Source organism: Vipera ursinii, assembly GCF_947247035.1.
Source record: "Vipera ursinii genome assembly, chromosome: 5".
In the NCBI taxonomy this organism is placed as follows: Eukaryota; Metazoa; Chordata; class Lepidosauria; order Squamata; family Viperidae; genus Vipera; species Vipera ursinii.
This window is the reverse complement of record NC_139518.1, coordinates 48,252,687-48,277,265: the sequence shown is the minus strand read 5'-3', so window position 1 is coordinate 48,277,265 and position 24,579 is coordinate 48,252,687. Positions and strand designations below refer to the sequence as shown.

The 24,579-nt window shown below is 37.3% G+C and overlaps 1 protein-coding gene and 1 long non-coding RNA gene across 2 annotated transcripts in view; both read left to right on the top strand.

Moving 5' to 3' along the window:
* The window catches only part of LOC310641075, a 186,749-nt gene that overhangs the window by 38,338 nt on the left and 123,832 nt on the right, over positions 1-24,579 (top strand). The gene's annotated exons all lie outside the window — the stretch shown is intronic.
* Positions 13,101-24,579, top strand: part of SH3PXD2A (SH3 and PX domains 2A) — a gene marked incomplete at its 3' end in the record, with an annotated part of 113,855 nt that continues 102,376 nt past the window's right edge. The window contains exon 1 of the mRNA XM_083363759.1: positions 13,101-13,173. Within this exon, the coding sequence (XP_083219885.1) occupies positions 13,116-13,173 (58 nt within the window). The 5' untranslated portion in view covers positions 13,101-13,115. The remainder of the gene's footprint in view (positions 13,174-24,579) is intronic.

The window sequence follows — 24,579 nt, the reverse complement described above, 5'->3', positions numbered from 1 at the left end:
GTTATGGTCTGCTAAGCCCATCTGTAAAATAGAGATGATTCAGAAAAAGCCTACTTCCTGGTTGATTAAGTGATCTATTCAGTCTGCACTATTGCACCCCTTCCTTCACTTTAAAAAGGCCTGGATCCTTGGTCTGATATAGCCTTTGTTGTAGAAACTGCACATTTTTCAGTTCTGAGAATAACCAGTCCTGTAGGATACAGTATGGAGACGAGGACCATGCAATGCTTTCAATTTGATTGCAAAAAAGTTGTTTAAAAATGTGCAAGGGAGCACAAATGCTTGTTTTTCTAAAGAGCTGCATAATCCTTAATATGCCTGTTTTAAGTAAGCCTCTGACATATGCTACATTCATCTTTCTGTGCACATCAAAATACCCTTTCAAAATCAATTCTACTTATTCTTTCTACAGTCAGAATAAATAGAATTTAATGAGACTTTCAAATATTGCACAATTACGTTGTGAATAATGAGGGGGGAAAACCCTTACTCTTTTGCTATCATAGTGTCTATCTGGAGACTTCATTTTTACACAGATTGCCTTTGACATTTATAGTGCAAGTTGATGGAAACAAGAACTGCTTTAATAAACCGTAAGTGTGAAAACACCCTAAATTGTCCTCAAAGCAGATTGTAAAAAGATGAGACGTCATCCTTACCTAATCAGTCTACAAAGCTTCAATCTTTGTTTTGTTGTCTAGATGCACTTATTAGAGCAGCCGAACTCTAATCTATTTGTTTTACTTCTGAGTCTCATACAGAAGAAGAATCTGATGCACATTCAGTAACAATTTATATGCTTCTTATCATACATAATGATGTCAAATCCCAAACCACTAAGATCATTAAGTGAGGGTCGTTTACCATGTGGTGAAAAGCAAAGTCAGCAAAGTTGTACAGTGAATAGCCTCACTCCTCCGTTTTACAAAACCAGAGAAAAAAAGAGACCAATGACCAGGCAGCCGGCTTTGCTGTGTGTCTCATCCATTAGTGGTGTCTGGCAAAAATCCTGTCTTACAATTAGATAAAAGCTTTTCCATTCTAAATCACTATTCAGAAGACAGCTTGGAGCCTTAAATGCTTAACTGAAATACACAGGGGAAGCCAAGATCCAGCTCTGGATGGTGGTAATTTATGTGTCTCAAACATTTACATGGGGGAATATCAGCTCTTGCTCAGGGATGCCTTGGATATTAAAAACAAAAACGCCAGAAATTTAATTGATATTCTATGCATATTTTACTTGCTCCTAAGAGCCAGGGGTTGTTTTTTGTGGGGGGGGGGGTTTGGATCAATATAGAGCCAATAAAGCCTTTCTCCACCTCTTGAATGGATTGGAATTGTAGTTGGGAATTCTGGAAATTGCAGTCCTGGTCCATTTGGTAGATGGATTGATCTTGAAAAGGGGATATGCACAGGATCTGTAATAAGATATGATCTTGAGCTACTATTTCTATCACTCTTGATTATTGATGACACTGAGGATACAGAGATGGAATCCAATACCATCTGGAAGTGTATTCACTTTTGATCAAGAACAAGCACTACAAACTAATGCCATGAAAGCGAAGATATAAAAATGTACTGACAATCCAAATTGCCAATTTTGCAACAACAAAGTTGAAACTGTTTCACATTTAATATGTGAGTGCAGCAAAATTGCGCAAACGGATCACAAAGCTAGACATGACCGAGTTGCTAAATTAATCCATTGAGCATTGTGTAAAAAAATACGACTTGCCTGTGTCTGAAAAGTTGTGGGAACATAGGGTGGAAAAAGTTGTTGAGAATGAGAGGGTGAAGATCTTGTGGGACTTCTGAATACAGACAGATTGCCATTTAGAACACAACACACCAGATATCTCAGTCGTAGAGAACCGAAGCGTACAGTTGATTGATATCGCTGTACCAGGAGATGCCAGAGTCGAAGAAAAAGAAGTGGAAAAAATTACAAAATACCGTGACCTGGCCATCGAAACTGCACGATTATGGATGAAACGTGTAACAATGATATCCATTATCATCGGGGCACTGGGTACTATGTCCAAAAACTTTGCAAAATACATCAAGAAATTGCAGCTTCCTGCAATAACTCCAGCAAAGCTACAAAAAAAATCGCTACTTGGAACATCTTACATTTTAAGGAGATACCTGGTTGATACCTAGGATGCTGGCAGCAACCCATGTCAACCATTAGTGCCAGTCAATTTGAATGTTCAGTTGACCGAGGTTCATGTTTAATGAATAATAATAATAATAATAATAATAATAATAATAATAATAATAATAATAATAATAATATAAAAAGGCAAGCAGGGGTACTACCAATAGTAATAGGCACCTTGGGTGCAGTCCCAAAACAACTGGAACACCACTTGAACACCACTGGCATTGACAAATTCGCCATTAGTCAATTTGCAAAAGGCGGCCTTACTAGGAAATGCTTCCATCCTGCGACAATATGTATAATACCACCAAACATCCACATCTGTCTATCCCAGGTCCTTGGTAAGGACTCGATAGGTAGACGAAAATGCCAAATCCAGTCTGAACATCTGGCTGACTGTGCAATGATCAATGATGATGATCGTGATGAAGTTGGAAGGGACCTTGGTGGTCATCTAGTCCAACCCCCTGCTCAGGCAGGAAACCCTATACCATTTCAGACAAATTGCTGTCCAGTCTCTTCTTAAAAACTTCCAGTGTTGGAGCATTCATCACTTCTGAAGGCAGGTTGTTCTAAGTGTCAGGAAGTTTCTCCTTAGTTCTAGATTGCTTCTCTCCTTGATTAGTTTCCATCCGTTGCTTCTTGTCCTGCCTTCAGGCGCTTTGTAGAATAGCTTGACTCCCTCTTCTTTGTGGCAGCCCCTGAGATAGTGGAACACTGCTATCATGTCACCCCTACTCCTTCTCTTCATTAAACAAGACATACCCAATTCCAGCAACCGTTCCTCATATGTTTAGCCTATAATCTTTACCACAACTGCAAATCTAAATTTGCTTACTTAAAACTTCTCTTTTTTTCCCTGAACCTATCTTTCTTTGGACTTTTTTTTATTAAAGCAGTGAGTTGTTTTGTCACTTCTCAAATGGCTGGAGAAATGACTATATTGAAGTAAAGTGCAACCAACGAAAAGAAATAGGAGTGCTGAGGCAACCTAAGGAAGAAAAAATTACCTCAAACCCACTATTGGAAAACATGCCTGCAAATCATATTTGTGATGAGAGCACAGAGTGACGATATCCACTCTGGATATTGTCCTTCAGGGATGGTTATTGGTTTGTTTATTCTAACGATAAGGCAATTAAGTACAAATAAGCCCATTAGTTCTGAAAAGTTCACCGAGTCTGATTTAAAAAGAGGTTAAAAGACATTCTAAGACAGAAAAATATTTTCTTTTGTGGCTGTAATATTTGGCTGTAGTGCTAGCAGCACAGACCTTTTACAATAAGTGATAAGGAGAAATAGGCAAATGAACCAGTGCTAACAAATGTTTCTTTACTCCCAGTGGTCTTATGGACACATGAAAGTGACTCCTAACTCAGGTTTGCCACAGAAGAGGCAGAGGCAGGTGATTGTTTCAGCACACTGACCTTATCCTCTGCGAGAGTTTGGGTTTCTGGGTTAGGTTTATTTGCCTTTTGCTGCATGGGAATCAGAAGAAGGGGAGTAGGCCCGAGTTTAAGAGCAAATGAGTACACCATTCTGTCCAATTACTTAGGAAATGTAGTCCTCAACAGAAGGGAGGGGGAAGAATACCGGTTCTTATACTATGGGAATAAGTATTAGGAATAAGTGAATCCTACACTTCTTCCTTCTCTGTTCTTCTCTGATGCAGCTATGAGGCAATTGGAAGAATCTGCTTCAGTTTTAAGATGCATATTGTCATTCTATCCAAGAAGGATGACTTTTGTTAGTAGATCAGTAAAGAGACTAGTGGCTTCTTACCCTGGCTTGTTTTTCAAAAAATAATTAATACTAATCATAGTTCTAGGTTAGAACACATATGGAGAAATTCTGGTTGCTTGATATCCAGAAATGTATTACAGTTGAGATTTCCTTGAAACATATTTTTCCATTAGTCCGAACTATACAGACTGTCCAGGTTTTTTAGTCTAAAAAACTAAAAAAATCCTTTGTTCAAAGAACAAAAATTCTTCTACTAAGATTTCATTGGTGATTAAATTGAAGAATGCAGATTGAGAAAGGAATATTGCAGTAAATGGACACAAAATGTGTGATGCAAAAATGTATCTTATAGTAATGTCTAACATCTAGGGAATTTATTATTCATAATAAAGATTTTCATTTTTAACATTGCAAATTATATCAACAGATTTTGTTTGTTTGTTTGTTTTTACAAAAAAGAGAACACCAAAATCTTGATCAGAGGGTCTGTATGTGTCATGGGGGCAAAAGATGAAGGCAGTGCTACAGTATAAGCTCCATCCCTTTATCATGTGCCATGTTGACAGAGTTGCCATAATTGTATTTTTGGATGCATAGAAAAACAAACACCTGTGTAGATATGTGAGAAGAATCCTGTTTGCCAACATCCAATAAGATTATGAGATAATGGCAGTAATTTTGTTTCTTATATATATTCTCTCTCTCTCTCTCTCTCTCTCTCTCTCTCTCTCTCTCTCTCTCTCTCTGTGTGTGTGTGTGTGTGTGTGTGTGTGAGAGAGAGAGAGAGAGAGAGAGAATGAGAGAGAGAGAGAGAGAGAGAGAGTGAGTGAGTGAGAGAGAGAGAGAGAGAGAGAGAGAGAGAGAGAGTCTGTGTTGGAAACAAGACATGGTGTCATTTCAGTTAAAAATAGGCTCTTTGTCTTGCAAAACCAGGAAGCCTGATAAATTAAAAACTGCTTTTCAAATGATGAACAAGAGAGCCATTTTTAAAAATATTGTTTAATCAAGTACTTATAATACTAGTCAAATGTTGTTAGAACCAGTATTTCTGTGTGTAGTGTAAAACTTCAGACTTTGAATCACAAAAACATTTTGAAAAGTAATGAAAATACTTCAAACTTTAGTTCATATGGCACAATTAACAGTAAATGGTTTGTTTGGTTTTATGTTAAGATTTTTGAGTGAACACATAAATCAATAAAGAGTTAGTTAGTTATGGACTGTTAACAATTTTAGGTTTTAGTGTTGTATGCCAATTATCCAGGGTTGGATTAAGGTTAATTGATACCCTAAGTACAGCCCAACAAAGTGACCCTCCATGGAAGCAAACTCTCATGCCATGAGAATCTTTTAAGCTTTAATCATTCACCATGCCAAAGAAAACACTTTTTAGCAATGCAGATTAAAGTCAAACTATGGCAGACAAATTCAAATAAAATCAAGTGTGGTAGTGAATTAGTTAAGAGCAAGATAGCTAATTTAAAAATTATGTGGTGCCCTCCTTCCCTTGGGGACCTAAGCACATATTTATTTTTCATAACAGTTAATCCAGGCTGAAATTAACCACATGTATTTATTTAATAGATCAGCAGCTAGCAACTATTTCAGGAATCACTTTCTCAGAAATTTAAATTTGTTGGTAGATATTTCTAGCAGCTATAAAAACCCATTTATATTAGAATCATTCCTTCAAAGTTTAAATTAAACTTTAGCAACCCTTTTTATTATACATAATAGAATATTAATATTGTTTACAATCATATTTCAAAAATAAAAACCAATAAAATAGTGTCCTTCAGGACTATGCTTTTTGTGTTTTTTGTCATTATTTACATTCAATGAAAAATAACTTCCAGAAGAGCCATTAGAGGCATCAGGGTAAGCACATGTATGCACACTTTTATGAAAGCCATAAACACAAATATGTCTTTGCAAAATAAGTAGTTTTGTAGGATTTGTCTTTCATGACGTTAATAAAAATTTCTATTTCTCTTTGCATGTAAAAAGTACAAATCAAGAGGATAAACAAAGCAAAACTAAACCAGATGGAAGGTATAATTCTTAAGCAAGATTGTCTTTTTCTTCTGCTGCATTTTTGTGCTTCATCTTTCCAAGAAAAAGCTGGCAGTAAACATCAGTGTTGCATATCCCAATGTTGGATGACCTTTTCAGGAGGAAGTCATATGTTTTTAATCGATCACCATGGTCTCCCAAAGCCTTCTTTTTTGTTTCTTCCTAAACCTTGCTTTCTCCAAGAAGTATGGAGCCATACCTTTGTGTGTGTATGTGTGTGTTTGTGTGGTGTGTATATAAGGTATCACATATATTAGCCTAATGTAATGAACCAGTCAAGCCTTCACCTAGAAAAATAATACAGTTCCAAAGATGAAAAAGAAAGGCATATGTTACAGTAGGGGTATCCAACCTTGGCAATTTTAAGACTTGTGGACTTCAACTCCCAGAATTCCCCAGCCAGCATTCATTGAAGTATCTTCTCTGTGCCAGCATCCTGTTCCTCCCACCCTCTGCAACTAAATTATTTCTCAATTTTACTCATGCCAAATCTTTATGATCTATTTTGTATTCTCTGTATTACACATAGTTCTTTACTTGCTATTACAATTAAGACCTGAATTTCATTTGTTGACCTTTTATGACCTTTTTTTTGGCCATGCTTGTTAAGCAAATCAAAGCAGTTAAGTCAGGGGTGTCAAACTGCCGGCCCGCGGGCTGGATGCGACATGGCGAAACCGTACCACCCCATTGCCGCCAATGGAAAAAAATCATGATACGTCACGACATGTGACATTGTGAGTTTGACACCCCTGAGTTAAGTGAATCGAGCAGTGGCTGGTGAATCCAGCTTCTCCTATTGACTTAGTTTGCCAGAAGACTGTGAAGGTTGCAAATGGCAATCACCTTACCCAGGACATGGCAACCATCATAAGTATATACTGGTGCCAAGCTCCCCTTTTTTATCATGTGACCATGGGAATGCTGCAATGATTGTGAATGTGAAGTCTGGTTGTATTCACAATTTTTTCAATGCTGTTGTAGCTTCACATGGTCACTAAACAAATGGCTGTAAGTTCAAGACTATTTCTTTCCTTTTATATATTTTAATTAGTTCATCTATTTAACACTTTGCATAATTAAACAATGACTAAAAACCTTTCACATTGAACATACATTATATTCAGAGGATATGCTGTCATCTAATAATCTGATATAAATTAGTTCTGAACCTAGTAGAGCTTATTTCTAAGTAAATATTCATAAGACTAGGCTGTATGATACTTACACAAATCTAAATCCAATTATAACCTATTAGGCTTATCTGTAGACAAGCTCAGTTGCTTGGCAAGGGCTTTTGTTTATTTGTTTATCCCTTGCATATTGCTCCTAAGTATTTTGCTCCTAATTACTCAGTTCTAGCTGGAGTTCTGGAACAGCATAGTGGGAGACACACATACATGCATAGTCTAAGACTGCTATTATCTCTATGTGTAAACACTAGGAATTAAATCTTTTGCATTCAAAAAATGCACTTTCCCATTAGACCATCTTTCTTCTAGTGCACATGGAAGCAAATGCCTGTATGAACAGTAAGGTATCATATAGCATATGGTTCAATTTCATGGACTGAAACATTCAAGCTATTTATCATGCCATTGATGTTAGGCAATTTGGCTGGGAATTTTAAGCAAAAGATTATTTGGCTCTTGTTTTTATATTTTTAGCGACAAGGTTATATTCCAGAGTAGATGAATACAACTGACTGTGCAGTGTAGAGCCTGCTGCAATATATGCTTCTGATTTATTCCTTTGTTTTCCAAGACAAATTAACCAATGAAATTGAAGGAAGAAATATTCTATTCACTTCCTGATCTAAATTGCTGCATTGTGGACCCTCTTCAATCTCTCCCTTCACAATCTGGGTTGCGTTTTTCCTTAGATTCAGAATGGTTCCCATTGTATGGTATATTAAGCCCAAGAGTTCCAAATTCCTTGCCTCTAGCAAAAGGAACACATGAGGCAGAAAGAATTTTTTGAGGTCTTCTCTGTTTATTTCAGAAAATGTGGAACAAAAACTCTCACTAGGAGAAAAAGATACGCATAACCCTAAAGCATGGTACCCTCCTGGATTGCCTGAAGAATATCTCATTAAGGCTCCAGTGCAGGGATCTTCAAACTTGGCTCTTTTATGACTTGTGGACTTCAACCCCCAAAATTCCTCAGCCAGCGTGCCTGTGACATGTTTCCGAAATATTTCTGTACTTAAACAGAAACAGAATGACCAAGAGCAAAAAAGCAATGGGACCAGGAGTGACTTCCTGCCAGCTTGACCACAATTAATCACTATCCAGGAGCCAGTGGTGGGACCAGTTTACCCAGAGAGTCAGGACTGGTCTACCAGATACATAGTGGCCACAGTAGGTCCAGGACAGGATCAATCTACTGAACTAGGGGCAGCATCACAGCAACCATAAATTTGCCAAATTTCAGTCCCAGTTAGGGCTGAAAAAAAATATTTATCTAACATTTATTTTTAGAACCGCACTAGACAGGAAAGCAGAGTTTTGTTTCCTTTTTGAAGACTCTACCATAAACAGCAATAGCAATAGCACTTAGGTTTATATACCGTTCCATTGTGGTTTATAGCACTTCTCTAAACGATTTACAATGTCAGCCTATCGCTTCCAACAATCTGGGTCCTCATTTTACTGATCTTGGAAGGAGGAAAGGTTGAGGCAACCTTAAGCCCTATCAGGATCAAAATCCAGGCTATGGGCAGAGAAGTAGCCTGCAATACTGCATTCCAACCACTACGCCACCACAACTCCTTTGCTTTGCCAAAATTTAAATGTCAAAGTCAATACGATTTGGAGGATGTATGTATTTTAAAATTCTATTTCTTGATGTGTATTTCTGATTTGTTCATAAAAATTAGTACAGCTTTTCACAACCCTCCATTAAGATTTCAAGCTCTAATTATATATATATATATTCATTCAATTTGTAATTCACTAGAACTCCTGACAGTTTAGAATATACAAAAAAAGAATATCTATAAATAACTAACAATCTCCTAGCCAAAACAAAGAAAACCAGGAAAAGTTGGAAACACAAGTGATAACAGCTTAGTTGAAAAAAAAAACTCTTTGGAAGAGCTGGATCTTCAACAACTTCCTAAATGAACATGCCAAAGGGAGCAGGTCTTGGGAACAACATCTAGGAAACTGTTCCAGTTGTTGTCAGAGAAAAGTAGCTCCTTCCTCTTTCATACTCTTTCATGGAAGTAGGAGACAATCTGTAGCTTCTTTCAGATCATTTGAGGCAATCAGATTGATTCCAGATGAAGAATGTAGATATCTGGATCTGGAGATATCTAGGTTTCAAGCTACAGAGGACTCTATAAGACAAAATCATCGTTTTGAATTACTCCTGGAAGCCTACTGAAAGATAGTGCAAGGCATGTAACCCGTATATAATATATTCTAGGTATATGTGCCAGCTAAGAAAGCCACTGCATTGTGAACCAACTGCAGCTTCTGAATAGACTTCGAAGCTTCTGAATAGACTTCAAAGGCAGCCCCATGTAGAGTTTTTTCAAAGGTCCAGCCAACTGATGATGAGGGTGTGAATTACCGTGGCTATATTCTCCTGTTCCAGACAGGAATACAACTGGTGTTGAGCAAAAGCCCTTGTTCATGACCTCTACTAATCAAATTAGCAGTAGATTTGAGTTCAGGAGGATCTCTTGGACCTTTAGGGTGGTGTTTCCCTATCTATACATAATAACAAAAGAATGCAGAGTTAGTAAAACATGATTTGAGCCCAGGAAAAGAAGAGAATATGACAAATTTAATGTAACTCCACTTTAATTTTCTAGGTTATAAGAAGGGAGAAGGGAGGAAAAATACTGACAGGCTTCTAAGATTCTGTTACTGTAGTTTACATCCACAAAATAGAATTTCAATATTTTTCAAGGAATTTATTTCCTGACCTAGCTTACCTTTGGGGGCTGACAATATACAGGCTACCTTTTTATACACTGTGTACTACATGCCACATAGGAAGTAAACCGCATGGAAATCAACTTATATCAAAGGGCAGTTTATGTAGAACTCTATTATTCAGATGCAATCCTATCAGCTTTACCCAGCAATAGGTCCAATTAGATGATGCTTTTAAATAAAACCATATGATATGGTTCTAGATATGGAATATCTAGAACAGGGGTGTCAAACTGCCGGCCCATGGGCGGATGCATCATGCGGAAGCCGCACACACCCCATTCCCAGCAATGGCAAAATCGTCCCAATACGTTGCGCAACGTCACGTGACGTCGTGAGTTTGACATGTCTGATCTAGAAGTAGGCATTCTTAACAAAGAGTTACTATTTGCTTAATCTGGGGGGAGCTTTGAAGGGGAAAGAGTGTTTCAAGGAAAAATTGGTGACTTCTTAAAGCAGCTGAGTCTTTTGACAGGATCATGCACCTGCCCTTTACAACTGTTGCATTATCCCAAGAATTATACTTTCAATTTAAGGAGTTGGTAACACATGCTACATACATGCAAGAACAGACTTTTCCCACTTTGAATTGAATTGTATGGCCTTTCTGTGTGTTTGTCTGTTTTCTTTCATCTGATGAGAAATGTTTTAGTATTGAACACATCCATTGGTTAGTTTCTTATATCTTCCCCAACTCTGCTTTTATCTTTCCTTCACCTCCAACAGATGAGGTCCTTTTGATTTTCACAAGAGTTTTAGAGGACAACATTTTCCTAATATTGAAGTAACTGGAGGATGATTTAAGAATAGGCCAGAAGGGGGGAAAAAGAATTCCCATGTATATAAATGAATTGGACCAGGTGACAATTACATTTATGGTATGTAGATCAACCTATACCCTTGAAGGGATTATATTGTGCTTATGATTTTAGTATGTTTAAGTTTGACACTAGCAGCTATTTTATATATAGTAACCATTTTATACTGATACTTGTAGTGTTATCATGCAATCATTGTTTTGTTATTTTGTAATTATTATTTTGTAGCCGATTGCCTGAGCAGATGCTTTATGTATATTGGAAAAGTAAAAGTCTCATGTTAAACATACAGGAGATTGCTTACATGAAAAGAGCACGGTAAGGGGTTGCTGTGTATGAGTCATCATCTAGGAATTGTTTTTTTTCTGCTATCTTGCTCCTGGTGGAAAGACCTGATCTTTTTGTTCTGAAAAGGTACAAAAGGTGGAAGACATCTTTCCTGGTTGTTGCCTTCATCTCTCTACCAGCCACAAAGAGAGATGAGGTCACCCAACTCTATTTTAATCAAAATATAAGTTGTTTGCTTGCTGAAACCTCTGCTCAGGAGTTTCTTTTGGCTCTTTTAAATTCTTGAGTAATGCTGGGACAATTGTGAGGCTAAGTGGATAACCTTAAACCCTTGTGAAATTCCTATTGATGGTTGCATGACAGTTTCTAGAATTCCTTATGGTATGGCCAGTGTAGAAAATTCTGGTCCACCTATCTGGAGAGTCACGTGCTGGAGAAAATTTGTATACTGTAGATATTTGTTCAGTGTATAATCGACTACCTTATATAATTACATTCTAAGTTCTGTGGATCTACTGCAGAATAATAGTAATAAGGGTGCTAGTGTTGATATGACAATTCTTAGGTATTGCCATAGCTTAGTGTTTATCTTGAAAAACTAAGAAAAATTGGGAGTGCCTAGTGCTTAAATGTGAGATTGCAAAAATATTGAAGTCTAGACGCTAGGCTAGGAAATCTAAAGAGAAAAAACAAATCTGGAACATTATTGTCAAGAAAACTTAATATGACCATTAAGTCACTGGGAATTAAATTTAAGTCAGTAGGTGTTACTCTCTGTGTCTGCTCAGAAGTAAGTTCCCCTGAGTTTAATTAAACGTAGTTCTATGTAAGAATGTATAGCATTGATTTAAGCGTGGATGTTACTCTATTTCAGATTATTGCTTGTATAAGCCTAATTATACAAGCAGTGGAACTTTAAATTGAATCTATTATTACAGGACTATATTTGGACAGCTTTAATTTATACCTCACATTCTCTCCCATTCCTCATTACTATTTGTAATATGGTGAATGAAGCCATCTCACTTTTTGGAATGGAGTAATTAATTTTAAAATATTATTACTAATATTAACATTCATATCAAGTTCACATGTTTTTGAAGGCCGTGAGTCATTTACATGTTTAATTCAGTGTTGAAAAATATACCTAGATCCATCTGAAAAGCCAATAATAAGCAAGGAGGGGGGAAAAAGAAATGCTAGCAAACATTTAAAAAGGCCACATTCATTTCTTGTGGAAAAGGACTTTATTTATAGAAGAGTAAAACCTTGATATGGATTAATTTTAAAAAATGTATACCACTGAATCTTTCTTCACGGGTACACAAAAACTAGCAACTTTTACTGAACGAATCAGACATGGGATTGTACTGTTAAAAAGTATTTTTCTCTAGAAATACAAGAGATTCTTTCTAAGGACTAGCCATGCTGTTCTGCACCTTGTGATATCCTCATAAGTGTGATCTTTCCTAAAAGGTGCCTTGTCAAAAGAACTGGCTTGCTGTAGTTTTCATTTTGCCAAGGAGGAAGGAAAATCATCCCCAGTATTTGTTCTTATGTGAAAGAAGCCAAGGCAGTTTTCTCTTTTTATACAGACAAAGTGTTTTGGAGAGACAACTAGAAGGAACTGCCGGCAATGCAAATGGCAAACAGCTTTTGACAACAAAGGATCCTGAGAATCACAAAATGCTGCCTAAAGCAAAATGTGGGAACTTCACAAAGAAGAGCCAGCAAGGCTTGTGCCTCTGAGTTGGAGAACAATAAGGAGTTAAGAGTCAGCAACAGCTCTAGCAGAAGCTTGATTTAAAGAGAGGAAAAAATTGATATTCCCTCTCTCCCCCTTCCTTTGCCTGGATGGTCTGGTCTCTGATAGATCACATGGGCTTTCTTATGTTCAATTGCAAGAACACCAGCAGCTGCTGCTGCTGATTTAGGAAACTACATCGCGGCTGTTTAAGTGTGTCAATGCCTTATGGTCCCCAGCTCCAATTTAAAACAGAAGGATCCTGCAATGTATCTCTGAATAAGCTGATTGGAGCCTGGGATATCATCTTTTCCCCCCCTATGCTCCAGGATCTAACTATGTCTATCTGTTGTTGCCTTTTTTTCAGGGATTATGGATCCTCAAAAAGAAAATCAGGTAGGAGAACCTACTCTTTTTACACATAAATTACTTGTTTTTGAATGGGAAGTGGGATATATGCAAGCTTCCTTTAAAAAAAAATGCTGTTTGAAATGCAGTTACTACCATAGGGAAAGGAGTTAGTAAAATTTGTAGTTAAATAGATATTTCCTGTTACATATATAAATCTCCCTATTGCCATCTTATTGAACTGATATTGCATAAAAGCATATTTTTATACTTAAGCAAATTCATCAAAGAATTGCTTGATATTTCATTGTGCAGTATTGTAAATCAGCATATGCTAGAATCTGTTTGAAAGCAAGATAATCTAATCTTCTCTCGCAAAGCTCATATATCCTGGCCCAACCCTATAAACTGAAATAGTTTGCTATAGATTTATTACTGAATCAGACAAGTTCACTTGTTACTATCACATATTTTTTTCTGAGCAGAACTGGGCCAAGATATCCTGCTGTGGAAGCAATGGGTTTTGAAGTAGTCACTAAAGCACTGCAGAGGGTAATTAATAATATGCAATTAAATAATTTTTGGCAAATAAACCAAAACCACCACGTCCCCTAAATGTTTACTTTCTTATAGGGATAACTGTAAGAATGATTATTTGTTATTCTACCGTGAATATGTCAAAATATGGAATAACATATTGGAATAACATCCTACTCTGCTTTAAGGACTGAATTTGATTTGCTTGAGGAATCCATGGAGAAGCCAAGAATGTTTCATATATCTTTACATACTTTAGAAAACCAACATGATTTGAAGAAATAGTTATGTGGTTGTAAAAAGGATGAGAAGACATAACTAAGCAATTGAGTATTGCCATTACATCCTTATAGGGAGTCTGACCTTCTTGTAGGGCAGGGGTGTCAAACTCAATTTCATTGAGGGCCACATCAGCATTGCAGTTGCCCTCAAGGTGGGTATGGCCAGGGTGGGCGTGGCCTACTGGGTGGGCATGGCTAGAGTGTGTATGGCCTACTAGGTGGGTGTGGCCAGCTCTACATCATTCGCATCAAGGGTGCCTATGGGGGCCTGGGCAGGAGTGGGACAGATCTGAGGGTCTCTGGCAGAAGGAGGGTCTCTGGGCCAGGGCCAAGGCAGTGGGGGCCGTTCCCTCACTGTTTCCAGGATGGCTTCGCGGGCCAGATGAAACCACTTTGCGGGCCAGATCTGGCCCCCGGGCCTTGTGTTTGACATGTCTGTTGTAGGGAGTCATCATCCAACACTTGAGGAGGCCATGTTGAATTATTGGGATTTATTTCTGAATAATATGCACAGTCCACTTGTAAATATAGTTATTTCTGATGCCTGCCAAGATTATGTGTGAAGTAAACTCTCCTTTGGAATTTTCCTTTTAAATAGCTGCATGGTAGACAGCAAATTACAGATGCAGCTTAACATAGAAATGCAATCATAGAGAAATGTGTAGTAATAGATTTTCTCTCATAGACTGCATTCACACATGTATCTGAGTTATAATGTAATTTGGTTTTGAGTTATACTGGGTGCACTCACAAGAAGAGAAAAGTCTAAAGTGGAGATTAGATATAAATTACTGCTTATATTTTGTGACCATGGCTTGCTGTAATTTATATACATGTCATATAACTCAGTTTGGTTACCTGCTACTATGGTGGAGCAACCCAGTTACCCATTTTCCAGAATTCATTTGATTTTCTCTTACGGGTGGTTTTGTCAGTGGGGAATGATTGTTTTCTGAGTTCTCTTAACCTCAAGGAGGCTAGGAAATTGGCTTCCCCGTAACCGCAGTGGAGCAAATAAATCAGCAATATAATCATAGGCTACTAACTAATGTTGGAAGCTATTTTTTATTATTTGTTGCCCCTCCTATGCCATTCTGAAAGGAATGGGCATAGTAGAGAAATAGCTAAAGAAGGCCCATTTGGGAGCCACTCTATCACTTTGTCTTAGAAAGAGGCAGAGAATGTAATCCTGAGAAACAGTTTGTACAATATGACTGCTTGAGGAAGCATTGTCTTAGTCTCTAAGATTCCAGGGACTGCTCTTTTTTTTTTAACTAACCTGATTAGATTTACATCTCAAGAGCAAAACATGCATCCTTAGATCCAGTTAAGTATATCATTTGAATATGAAAGGGCAGTAAATCACTTTTATCTGCTGTGTTTTTATAATTTTCAAGATTAATTCAATTATGGTTCAGTTAATCTAGTTTTCTACATTTGATTAGCCCACCATACATGACTCATAGAAGCTAACTTTACCTAACATACTAAGTTAAAATATGGTTTAAACCACACTATTTATAGTTCACCATGTAGTGTAAACCTAACTATTCAAATGGGATTTTTTATTTTCCTAGAAATCTTGAAGCAGCCATATAGATGCTTATGCCAAGACCAAAAACAGTCCTTAACCCTGAAATGCATGGCATAAGGTGATTTATTCAGGACACAGTGACAAGAGCATCTTCATGGGAGATACAGTCTTGTGTTTCCTTTTTTTAAAAAAATCTCAAAACACTCATACTCAGAATTCAGCCTAGTGTAAAACTATCACATGATGACTGTCACCTGCCTTTCTATAAAAACAGAGTCCATCTAAGTTCTTTTCTCCATGAAGGATCATATTATGGTTTTAAAGTTTAATGAATTGTATGACTACATTTTATGTTTTAGTATGGTTATATAAACATGGCAAATTATGACTTATCCAATAAGCTATGGTTAAGCCATAAAATGTGTTCATATGATGTATTGAAGTCTGGCAATAACAATGGGACAACAGCTTGTATATTGGTGGCCAAAAACAAACAGATGACACAACAGACTGTAGCCAGCCATGTTTTTTCTGGTTTTCCTACAATTTACAGTGGAGGACTAGGCAACACTTAAAAAAAAGACATTGAGTTTTATTTTAGAAAAAAAACAAATGGTGGTCTACACAGCCAAATATATCATTGGGAGATGGAAATAGATGACATTTTAAAGCCACAGTAGCTTATTTTTGGTAGCTTACTCTCTTATCTTTCCAGAAATGGAAAAGGAGAGTTAACTATGTTAATAATCTGTCTTGTCCAAATTCAATTTAAAATTTAAACAGAAACCTTAGCGTTATAAACTAATGTTTCAAACTAGTTAATGTTCCTTTCTTACTGGTGAAGAAACCCTAAGTCAGTGGTGGCAAATCTATGGCACCAGAGGCAGCACTCGGAGCCTTCTCTGTAGGCATGCGCACCATTGCCCCAGCCTTGCCTCCCCCGTGGTTCCCTCCTCACCAGCAGGTCCCCAGGAGGAGAGTCGCTCCCGGGTGTGGCCCATGTGGAGCAGCGCAGTCAAGGACATGGCAGCCAGGCAGTGGGGACAAGACTCTGCCCTTGCGCTCCATCGTGGGGAGATGATGTTGCGGGGTGCAGGAGGAGGGCATGGCCACCATGGCACTGCTGGGCCATCTGGGCAATCTGCTGCAGTGGGCAGTGGAGGCGGTGGGTGGCCCTGTGGGTGGGCAGGAGGTGAGGGGCAAGGGCAGGGAGGGGGCAGTTTTGGGGCACTCAGTCTCTAAAGGGTTCGCCATCACTGCCCTAAATGAAACAATTCAGAGGTTCTGATGCAGATATACTTCTTGTAAAACATTGTCTGACATCACACATTGTGATTTATCATTTGTTTTAGCCATTTTGAAAAGTTCTAGCCAATGGGACTCAATTGGAAGTCACCAGGGTAGATAAAGTTATTGGGAATTTTCATGGATGATCCAGCAATAGGAAATTGATGTAATAGAGTTTAATGTGATATTTTCACATGATGTTTTATATATTTTTATTTTATTTTTAAATAAAATAAGAGGTGCCATGTAATTTTTGGGTCATAGTGATTAAAGAAGATAAATGTTTTCATGTACAACAGACTATCTCTTTTTTGGTGTATAGCTATGTTGAAATTCACATTGAGAAGCGTTCAAAATTGCCAAATTCTTCATTATCTGTGTTGTGAAACCCAAAAAGACTTCTTTGTAGTGGCATATCATCTGCAGATTAGGAATTTGATGGTGCCTAGGACAATCTATAAAAACAGGCTTTAGTAAACCTGTGTCTTGAGAAACATCTTTTAGTGTATCTGCCACTTAAACTTCTTTTTATTGGGGATAGAAGAAATTCTTCTTGAGATCAATTTCATCTTTTAAAAATGTATTGCTAATGAGCAATGCTTTTTTTACTGTTTTTGTCTCTTATGCCTTCCCTCTCCTCTATACATAGAAGGAAATAGATGGATAAATGGATACATATACATAACAGGCAATAATGATATCAGTAATTTGATCCACATATGGCTGCCATCATATCACTTGAAAACCTATTCACACGCATGTGTACTCACACTCATTTGGAGAGAAAAAAGTTAAATGTGATCCTTGCCAACAAAAAGTTACCTGCTTCTGTTGTGGTCTAGGCAGTAAAATAGTTGGTATTTCTCTTTCTCATATATATCTACATATGTACAAACATACACAAACGTGTGTGCATATTTTATTTATTTATTTACTTACTTACTATTTTGAGCAGGAAAGCGATGGTATGTGAAAAAAGATCCAGCTGAAAACATCCATCACTTATAGTTTCTTCAAATTTTCTGTCAGCTCTTGAAAAGAAAAGAAAACACAACTTAAGAATAATATGAAGTTGCTTCTCTTCATTGCATACTAGATCAGGAGAAAGATATGTATCAAACATATATATATTATACAGATGGATGGATGGATGGATGGATGTACAGATGGACTGTACTGTGGGTTATTTTTATAGCTTAGAGTTTTGGGGAAAGCTTCTGTTCACAAGTGGGAATGACTGCTTATGAACTCTAAACTGGCCAGTAAGTTGTAAAATGCTATCTAACTATAACTACTTCAAATATTCATAAGAAATTCTTTTGATTTTGTCTTAATGTAGCATCTCTGTGCTATATTAAAGCAGCCTATCACATTTCAGGCTACCATAGGCCCTGAAATATGCTGCTGCTTCAAGGAATCAACTCATAAGATACATAATTCAGTCCATAAAGTAACCATATGTATTTTTTTCAGACCAATGTGAAAGCCTGAAAAAAAAAATAACGGAGTGATTTAATGAGAGCCAGAGGACTGAATTAGCTCCTGAAAGTTCTGAAGTTTTGTTTCTGAACCATTTTTGAAGCACTGGCAACCTTGTAGGTAGTTCTTGACTTACAATCATAATTGAGCCCAGAATTTGGGTTGTAAGTCATGCTGATCATTAAGCAGGTCTCCACATGACTCATGCCCAATTTTATTATCCTTTTATGCAATGGACATTAAGTGAACATGGCAGTTGTGTACCCATTGTTTGCATTGAGTGTCTTTTTGCTGGAGACCAGAAATAAATGCTGGCTTTTGGCAAAAATATAGTCACATGACCGTGGCATACTGCAAATGACCATATGTGGGACAGTTGTGAGTGCCCCAAATGCAATAACATGTCAGGGGGAGGGGCAGCCATCAGAACTTTGAACCCAGTCATAAGTAGCCCTGGGAAGTTTTTTTTTTAAATCTGAATGATTGCTAAGCGACCAGACATAAGTCAAGGACTTATCTGTACTATGTAGGTTAGGAGCCTCCTGAGTGATATGGTTGATCAGAAAGACTAATTTAGGACTATACTTTGAATCTGTACTCATGCCTTGCATTGTGTGGCTGAATCAGTTGCTGCTTCCTAGAATGTGGTGGTGGTGTGGGGGGGTTTGTTTCTAGATAAAGTGAGTAGTAGTCATGTAAATTGAAACCACTACAGTCAACAGAAGAAAAATCCAGAGTAAAGCACCAGAACAAATTACATGAAATAAAACAATTGTAATCTTTTTGCTCTGTGCACTTTTCTGAGAAATCTCAGCTTTATTTGAAATGACTGCAGCATGCTGGAAGGCAGGCTTAAGGGTGGATTGGGAGAAGGTATGTGCGTTCTACAAAGATTTGGCAGCTGAAATTCTTTTTTGGCAGTCTTCTCTTCTGAAATATTTTCCTTTCTATGTGATTTTTCTCAAATCTGGCTTGCATCATTTGAAAATCTTAATTTATTTTTATGAGCTGTCAGGGTATGATATGATTTTTTGCAAAGTTCATACCTCACTGATAATTCTGCTAATGCCAATACTTCACAATACTGTTGTGAACTGTTCATATCCTGCTGAAGTTTTTCTTTGCCAGGACCTTCTAATTTCACTAGTGAAGTTTGGAGAAATGCTCCATAGTTTGCAAGCAGTTTAATAATAGTCTTAAGAGAGGCTGCTTCATCTTATTCCAAGGAGGAGTGTGTTAACTCTGAAATGCAATCGTAGATATTAATGTTGACTAAATATGGTAATATTCCTTTGAGAACTCCCCAGTAGATCTTTCTGAATAGTGATTGATGCAATTTTCTTGTGGACTTTTAAAAAGGTAGGATATACAACTGGAACAAAGGAGAAGTGGAGTACTTGCAAACTATATTTCATCAGTCTTTCTCACTGAAAACATAAACTGTCCTTTTCCAAATCTGGTCTCAATTAAAGTGTTAGATTTCGATCTTCCAACTGAAAGTGGAAAAAGGGGAGTGCATAGTTTTATAATTAGGGGTAGTTTTCTTCACATTTTTATTCCATCCTTCAATGTAAATATATTCAATGAACTTGACACAAAAAGGATAAAAGTTAATTAACAGAATTGTCAACAACAATCTTTGTTCAATAGTTTAATAATTGTAAATTATTTTAGTGGAGAGTGAAAAGATAGCAAAGTAGATTTCTTAGGTAGAGAATTCTATAAATGGAGGACCATCATTGAAAATTTTCTCCAAAATCTGTTTTACAGCAGATTAGTGTAGAAACAGCGTTTTGAATATCAGTGCTTTGCTTTGTGCTGAGAAACAGATAACTAACCAGTGAAGAACTTTAGAAAATGAATGAGATACATTTCTATTTTTCTTATTCTACTACTTATTGGACTAAGTGAAATGTCTTGGCTTTTCCCTTTCTTTTAATACTGATAAGCTAATTATATATTTATTTTTGTGTGCCTTATAAACTGCTCTAATCAGAAATGACTCTAGCCGGCATACTATTCTCTCTCTTACACAGTTTAAAACACAGTAAATCAAGTTTAATGAAGTGAAGAACTAGGGGTGACATGATAGTAGTGTTCCAATATCTCAGGGGCTGCCACAAAGAAGAGGGAGTCAAGCTATTCTCTAAAACGCCTGGAAGCAGGACAAGAAGCAATGGATGGAAACTAATCAAAGAGAGAAGCAACCTAGAACTAAGGAGAAACTTCCTGACAGTTAGAACAATTAACCAGTGGAACAACCTGTCTCCAGAAGCTGTGAATGCTCCAACACTGGAAGTTTTTAAGAAGAGACTGGACAGCCATTTGTCTGAAATGGTATAGGGTTTCCTGCCTGAGCATGGGGTTGGACTAGATGACCTCCAAGGTCCCTTCCAACATTATTATTATTATCATTGTTGTTGTTGTTGTTATTATTATTAAACTGCCGGCCCGTGGGCTGGTTGCATCATATGGAGGCCGCACCCATGCCAGCTCCGGCAATGCAAAAAAAAAATATGCGACTTTGACACAGCGAGTTTGAGACCCATCTTCTAAGTCATAAAATCACAATATAAGAAGTCTGGAATAGTTGCAGTCTGCTCTTCCCTCTTTAGTAATGACAGTTGCATTACATTAGAGTTCTATTTCACCACGGTCTGAAGAATTATGATCTTCAAGCTATACTAATCCTGGATATATTGAGTCTATTTTGACTTTAATGAGAAAACTAAGGTGTGAGGAATAGAACTGGCATATAGGAGATTGAGCTTTTTGGAGTATCCCATGTTCTAACATATATACATATAAGGGAGTCACTTCAGACCATTTAATCCATACATCCATTTTGCTTTGTGTTCATTGGAGAGTTTTGCTTGGCCATCCCAAGCTATGTCTTTCCCTCACCCTCTGTAAAGTACTCACAAAGAAATATAAACAAAAAGCTACAAGTGAGGTTTGTGTGGTTGGTTGGCAGCCAGGCATGGATGGACATGCTTGCTCTCAGATCAAAAAAGGGAACTGTGTCCTGTCAAGAAGTTTGCCTGCTAAGTTTGCTTATATGCTACCCAGATCCAAAGGTTTGGGGCAGTTAGTTAATTCTCTCCACCAGGTTAGAAAGTTCAACATTTACCTCTATGGTCAACACATAATATGTTCTCTCTTTTCTGGAAGCTGCAGCTGCTTTCCCCAACAGAGAAACTGGTGGGAACGAATTTCAGCTGCTTCTCTCTCAGAGCAGAGGAAAAGCTGGTGGTCCTGATCCTGCAAGTCACTTCTTTTCCAGACCACCAAAAAAATATAAACTCAGCTAATTGTGGTTTATTCAGTAAATCATGTTAAAACATGTCAAAAACATGCTTAGACACTGAGCATCATGCTAGTGCACAAAGATGTAGAACTAATAGTGTAATATACTGAGTCTGAGTAGGTTTTATTACCTTTATTTGGCCACTCATCTCATATACATGACTCTGAATGGCTAATAATATTAAGAATAGTAAAAGCATATGTAAGAAAACGATTCTCCCGGTAGCTGTGAGAAGTTACACAACATTAGTCAGCACAACCAGGAACCAGGCTCTTGACTAGAAGTGGAAATGCTAATGCTCAAGGCAGACAAGTCAACCTGCCTCTTATGTTCAATGTATCTACTATGGATGGAACTATGTATGGAATCTCTACAAATGATTTGCTAGATAAACAAAATGCTTATGAATTGTGAATTATAATACTGCATAATTAAAACTTTGTGAAGATTACATGAATCTCAGGTGTGGCTGAAGTAAGGAGAAAGAATCAGGTTTCTTAAGATCAACAACATTGCAGAACCTTTGGCTGGATCCATCACCAGTCCTAATTGGTTATGCATGGAGACAATATGTGGAAGAATAACTTCAATACATGAATTTACTCACTTCACATATTGATTCCTTCCTGTGCTTGATTAACATTTAATAAATCAAATGCATTTATAGTATTTTTTCTCCAAAAACAAAAGACTTTGAGGTCCTAAGGAGGTAAATTACTGTCCAGAAGGCATGGGCCAAATCTTAGGGTGTTATGGTTTTTGTTTTAAAGAGAGCTTTTCCAGTGGCTTTTATAAATGTCACTTCCAATTGGTAAACTGGAATGATGGGATTTGTCAGATGTTCTTATGCCAGCTTACCTCTCTGACAAGATGTGCTTGGAGGATTATTTTTGTAGAAATACAGCGATGGCCTCTCTGTGAGAAGAGTTACTTCTTAACTACACTCTAAAAGGGAATTGGACCAGTTTAAATTAGGTAAAAACTGTACTTCGGCTAGTAGAAATTTGGGAAACAAAATGCTGCACATGATCAGATCAACCAGTGCAGCTGCCAGAGCACAAATAAGCAAATACATACTTTATTAAATAACAGCCTAAGAATCTGGATTTTGTTGGCTCAGCCAAGAATGTGGTATCTTAGCAATCTATATATTAGTAAGGTACATTTGCAAAGACTCCAATCAGCTAAGTGATACTGTCTGGTTGTAAGCCAAGGTCTCCCCACCTCCACCCCCACCCACCCACACTCTTTAGCAGGCATTTAGCTCTTACCCAGGTTCCTGCATTTTCCTCCTAGCTTGCATAGCTGGCAATGAGGTTATCCAGACTCTCTGCAGCATATGCTGTAGTACTTAGACCCTTAAAATAGTGGTCTTACAGCTTCTTGAAATCTGAATGTGTATTGTCTTAATATAACAGCCATATGAAGAGGGGGTAGGTAGGCTGGGGGTTGTAACCTGTCTCCCCCAGATCTAGACTAGCCTCTCCCAGACAAAACAGAATAATCCTATAGATGTCTGATGTCTTAAATAAGATCAAGATGGGCCCCCTTCACCTCCTCTGGAGGATTAAGGGCAACTATATTATGTTAAACAAAAAGACATATCTGTGGTAATTTTCAACCTTAATTTCCTTGAACTATGAGGCTCTGTTTCCCAGGAAGGAATGATATGCCTGAAAATCAATTACCATAATGCAGAATATGCCTTATTTATGCAAAGTGTATGTAATCCTTCTCTCAAATTACAGTCTAGAAAGATGGCTGTCCCTGAAAAAAGAAAAAATTAGACATTCCTGAGATGTTTTTCCCTGTTTTCCCCTCCCCATTTTGCAGTTCATACGATAGGTTCTGAAGCACCATTGTCACATAAATACAAAATGGAAATATTTTCAAAAAATTTCTGTAAGAGGTCACACAAAACTAAGCTATTCTTTTTTTAAAAAAAAAAATTATGTGGCATGTTGAAAGTGGAATCTGATGGGTTTATGAAGTGGCAGCATAGTTATTTGTTTCACATGGCTGCAAAAGGGGCTAGAGAATTTAAATAATTTTAGTTTTGTGAAATTTTAATTTTAATTTTGTTGTTATTCTGGTCTTCAAGATTTAAGAGCTGTTTAATATAAAATTAATAATACCATGTAAGTCATTTAGAGAAATGTCTTCTGAAGAAACTAATGCAGGTAATCCTCAACTTACTTTGTTTAGTTACAACAGCACTGAAAAAAGTGGCATGACCATTTTTGAGACTTATGATTGTTGTACCACCTCCATGGTCATGAGATCAAAATTCAGATGCTTGGCAACTGACTCATAGTTATGATATTTGCAATGTCCTGGGGTCGTGTGATCCCCTTTTGCAACCTTCTGACAAGGAAAGTCAATGGAGAAGCCAGATTCACTTAACAACCATGTTACTAACTTAAAAACTGCAATGATTCACTTACCGACTGTAGCAAGAAAGGTCATAAAATGGGGCAAAACTCAACAACTGTCTTAGCAACAGAAATTTGGGACTCGTGGTTGTAATCTGTATCTGTTTTTAAAAATAGTTTCAAATTTCATTTTCATATGCAGAAGACAGAGAAGGAACAGAAATGCTTTTTAGGCTATGGAAACCAACAGTGAAAATGAATGATTGGGTAGACATATTGTATTAAGCGGAAGGTCTGCAGTCCAAGGCCATTTGTAACCCTTGAGTCTCCAGAACCTGCTCTAGCATGATGGCTCAAAAATCAGCACAATGGTTCTTCACTACCTTTTAGATTATAATGTGAGCCTGGAAATAAACCTAAGATTCCTACCAAAATGATATGAAGAAACTGCCTTCCTTCCTCAACCAAGAAGAAAACCCTGATTATTGTGGCTATGCTTTGGCTCCTCACTTTTCCAAATATGAAGCACGGTCCTCAACCACTTGGCAAAAGTGACTTAAGTAATAAGATCACTTCAATAGTTTTGGCTTAGTTCATGATTTATAGATCAAGATTTGTTCAAATATGTTCCTCCGTGCGGACTGCATTTTCATTTTA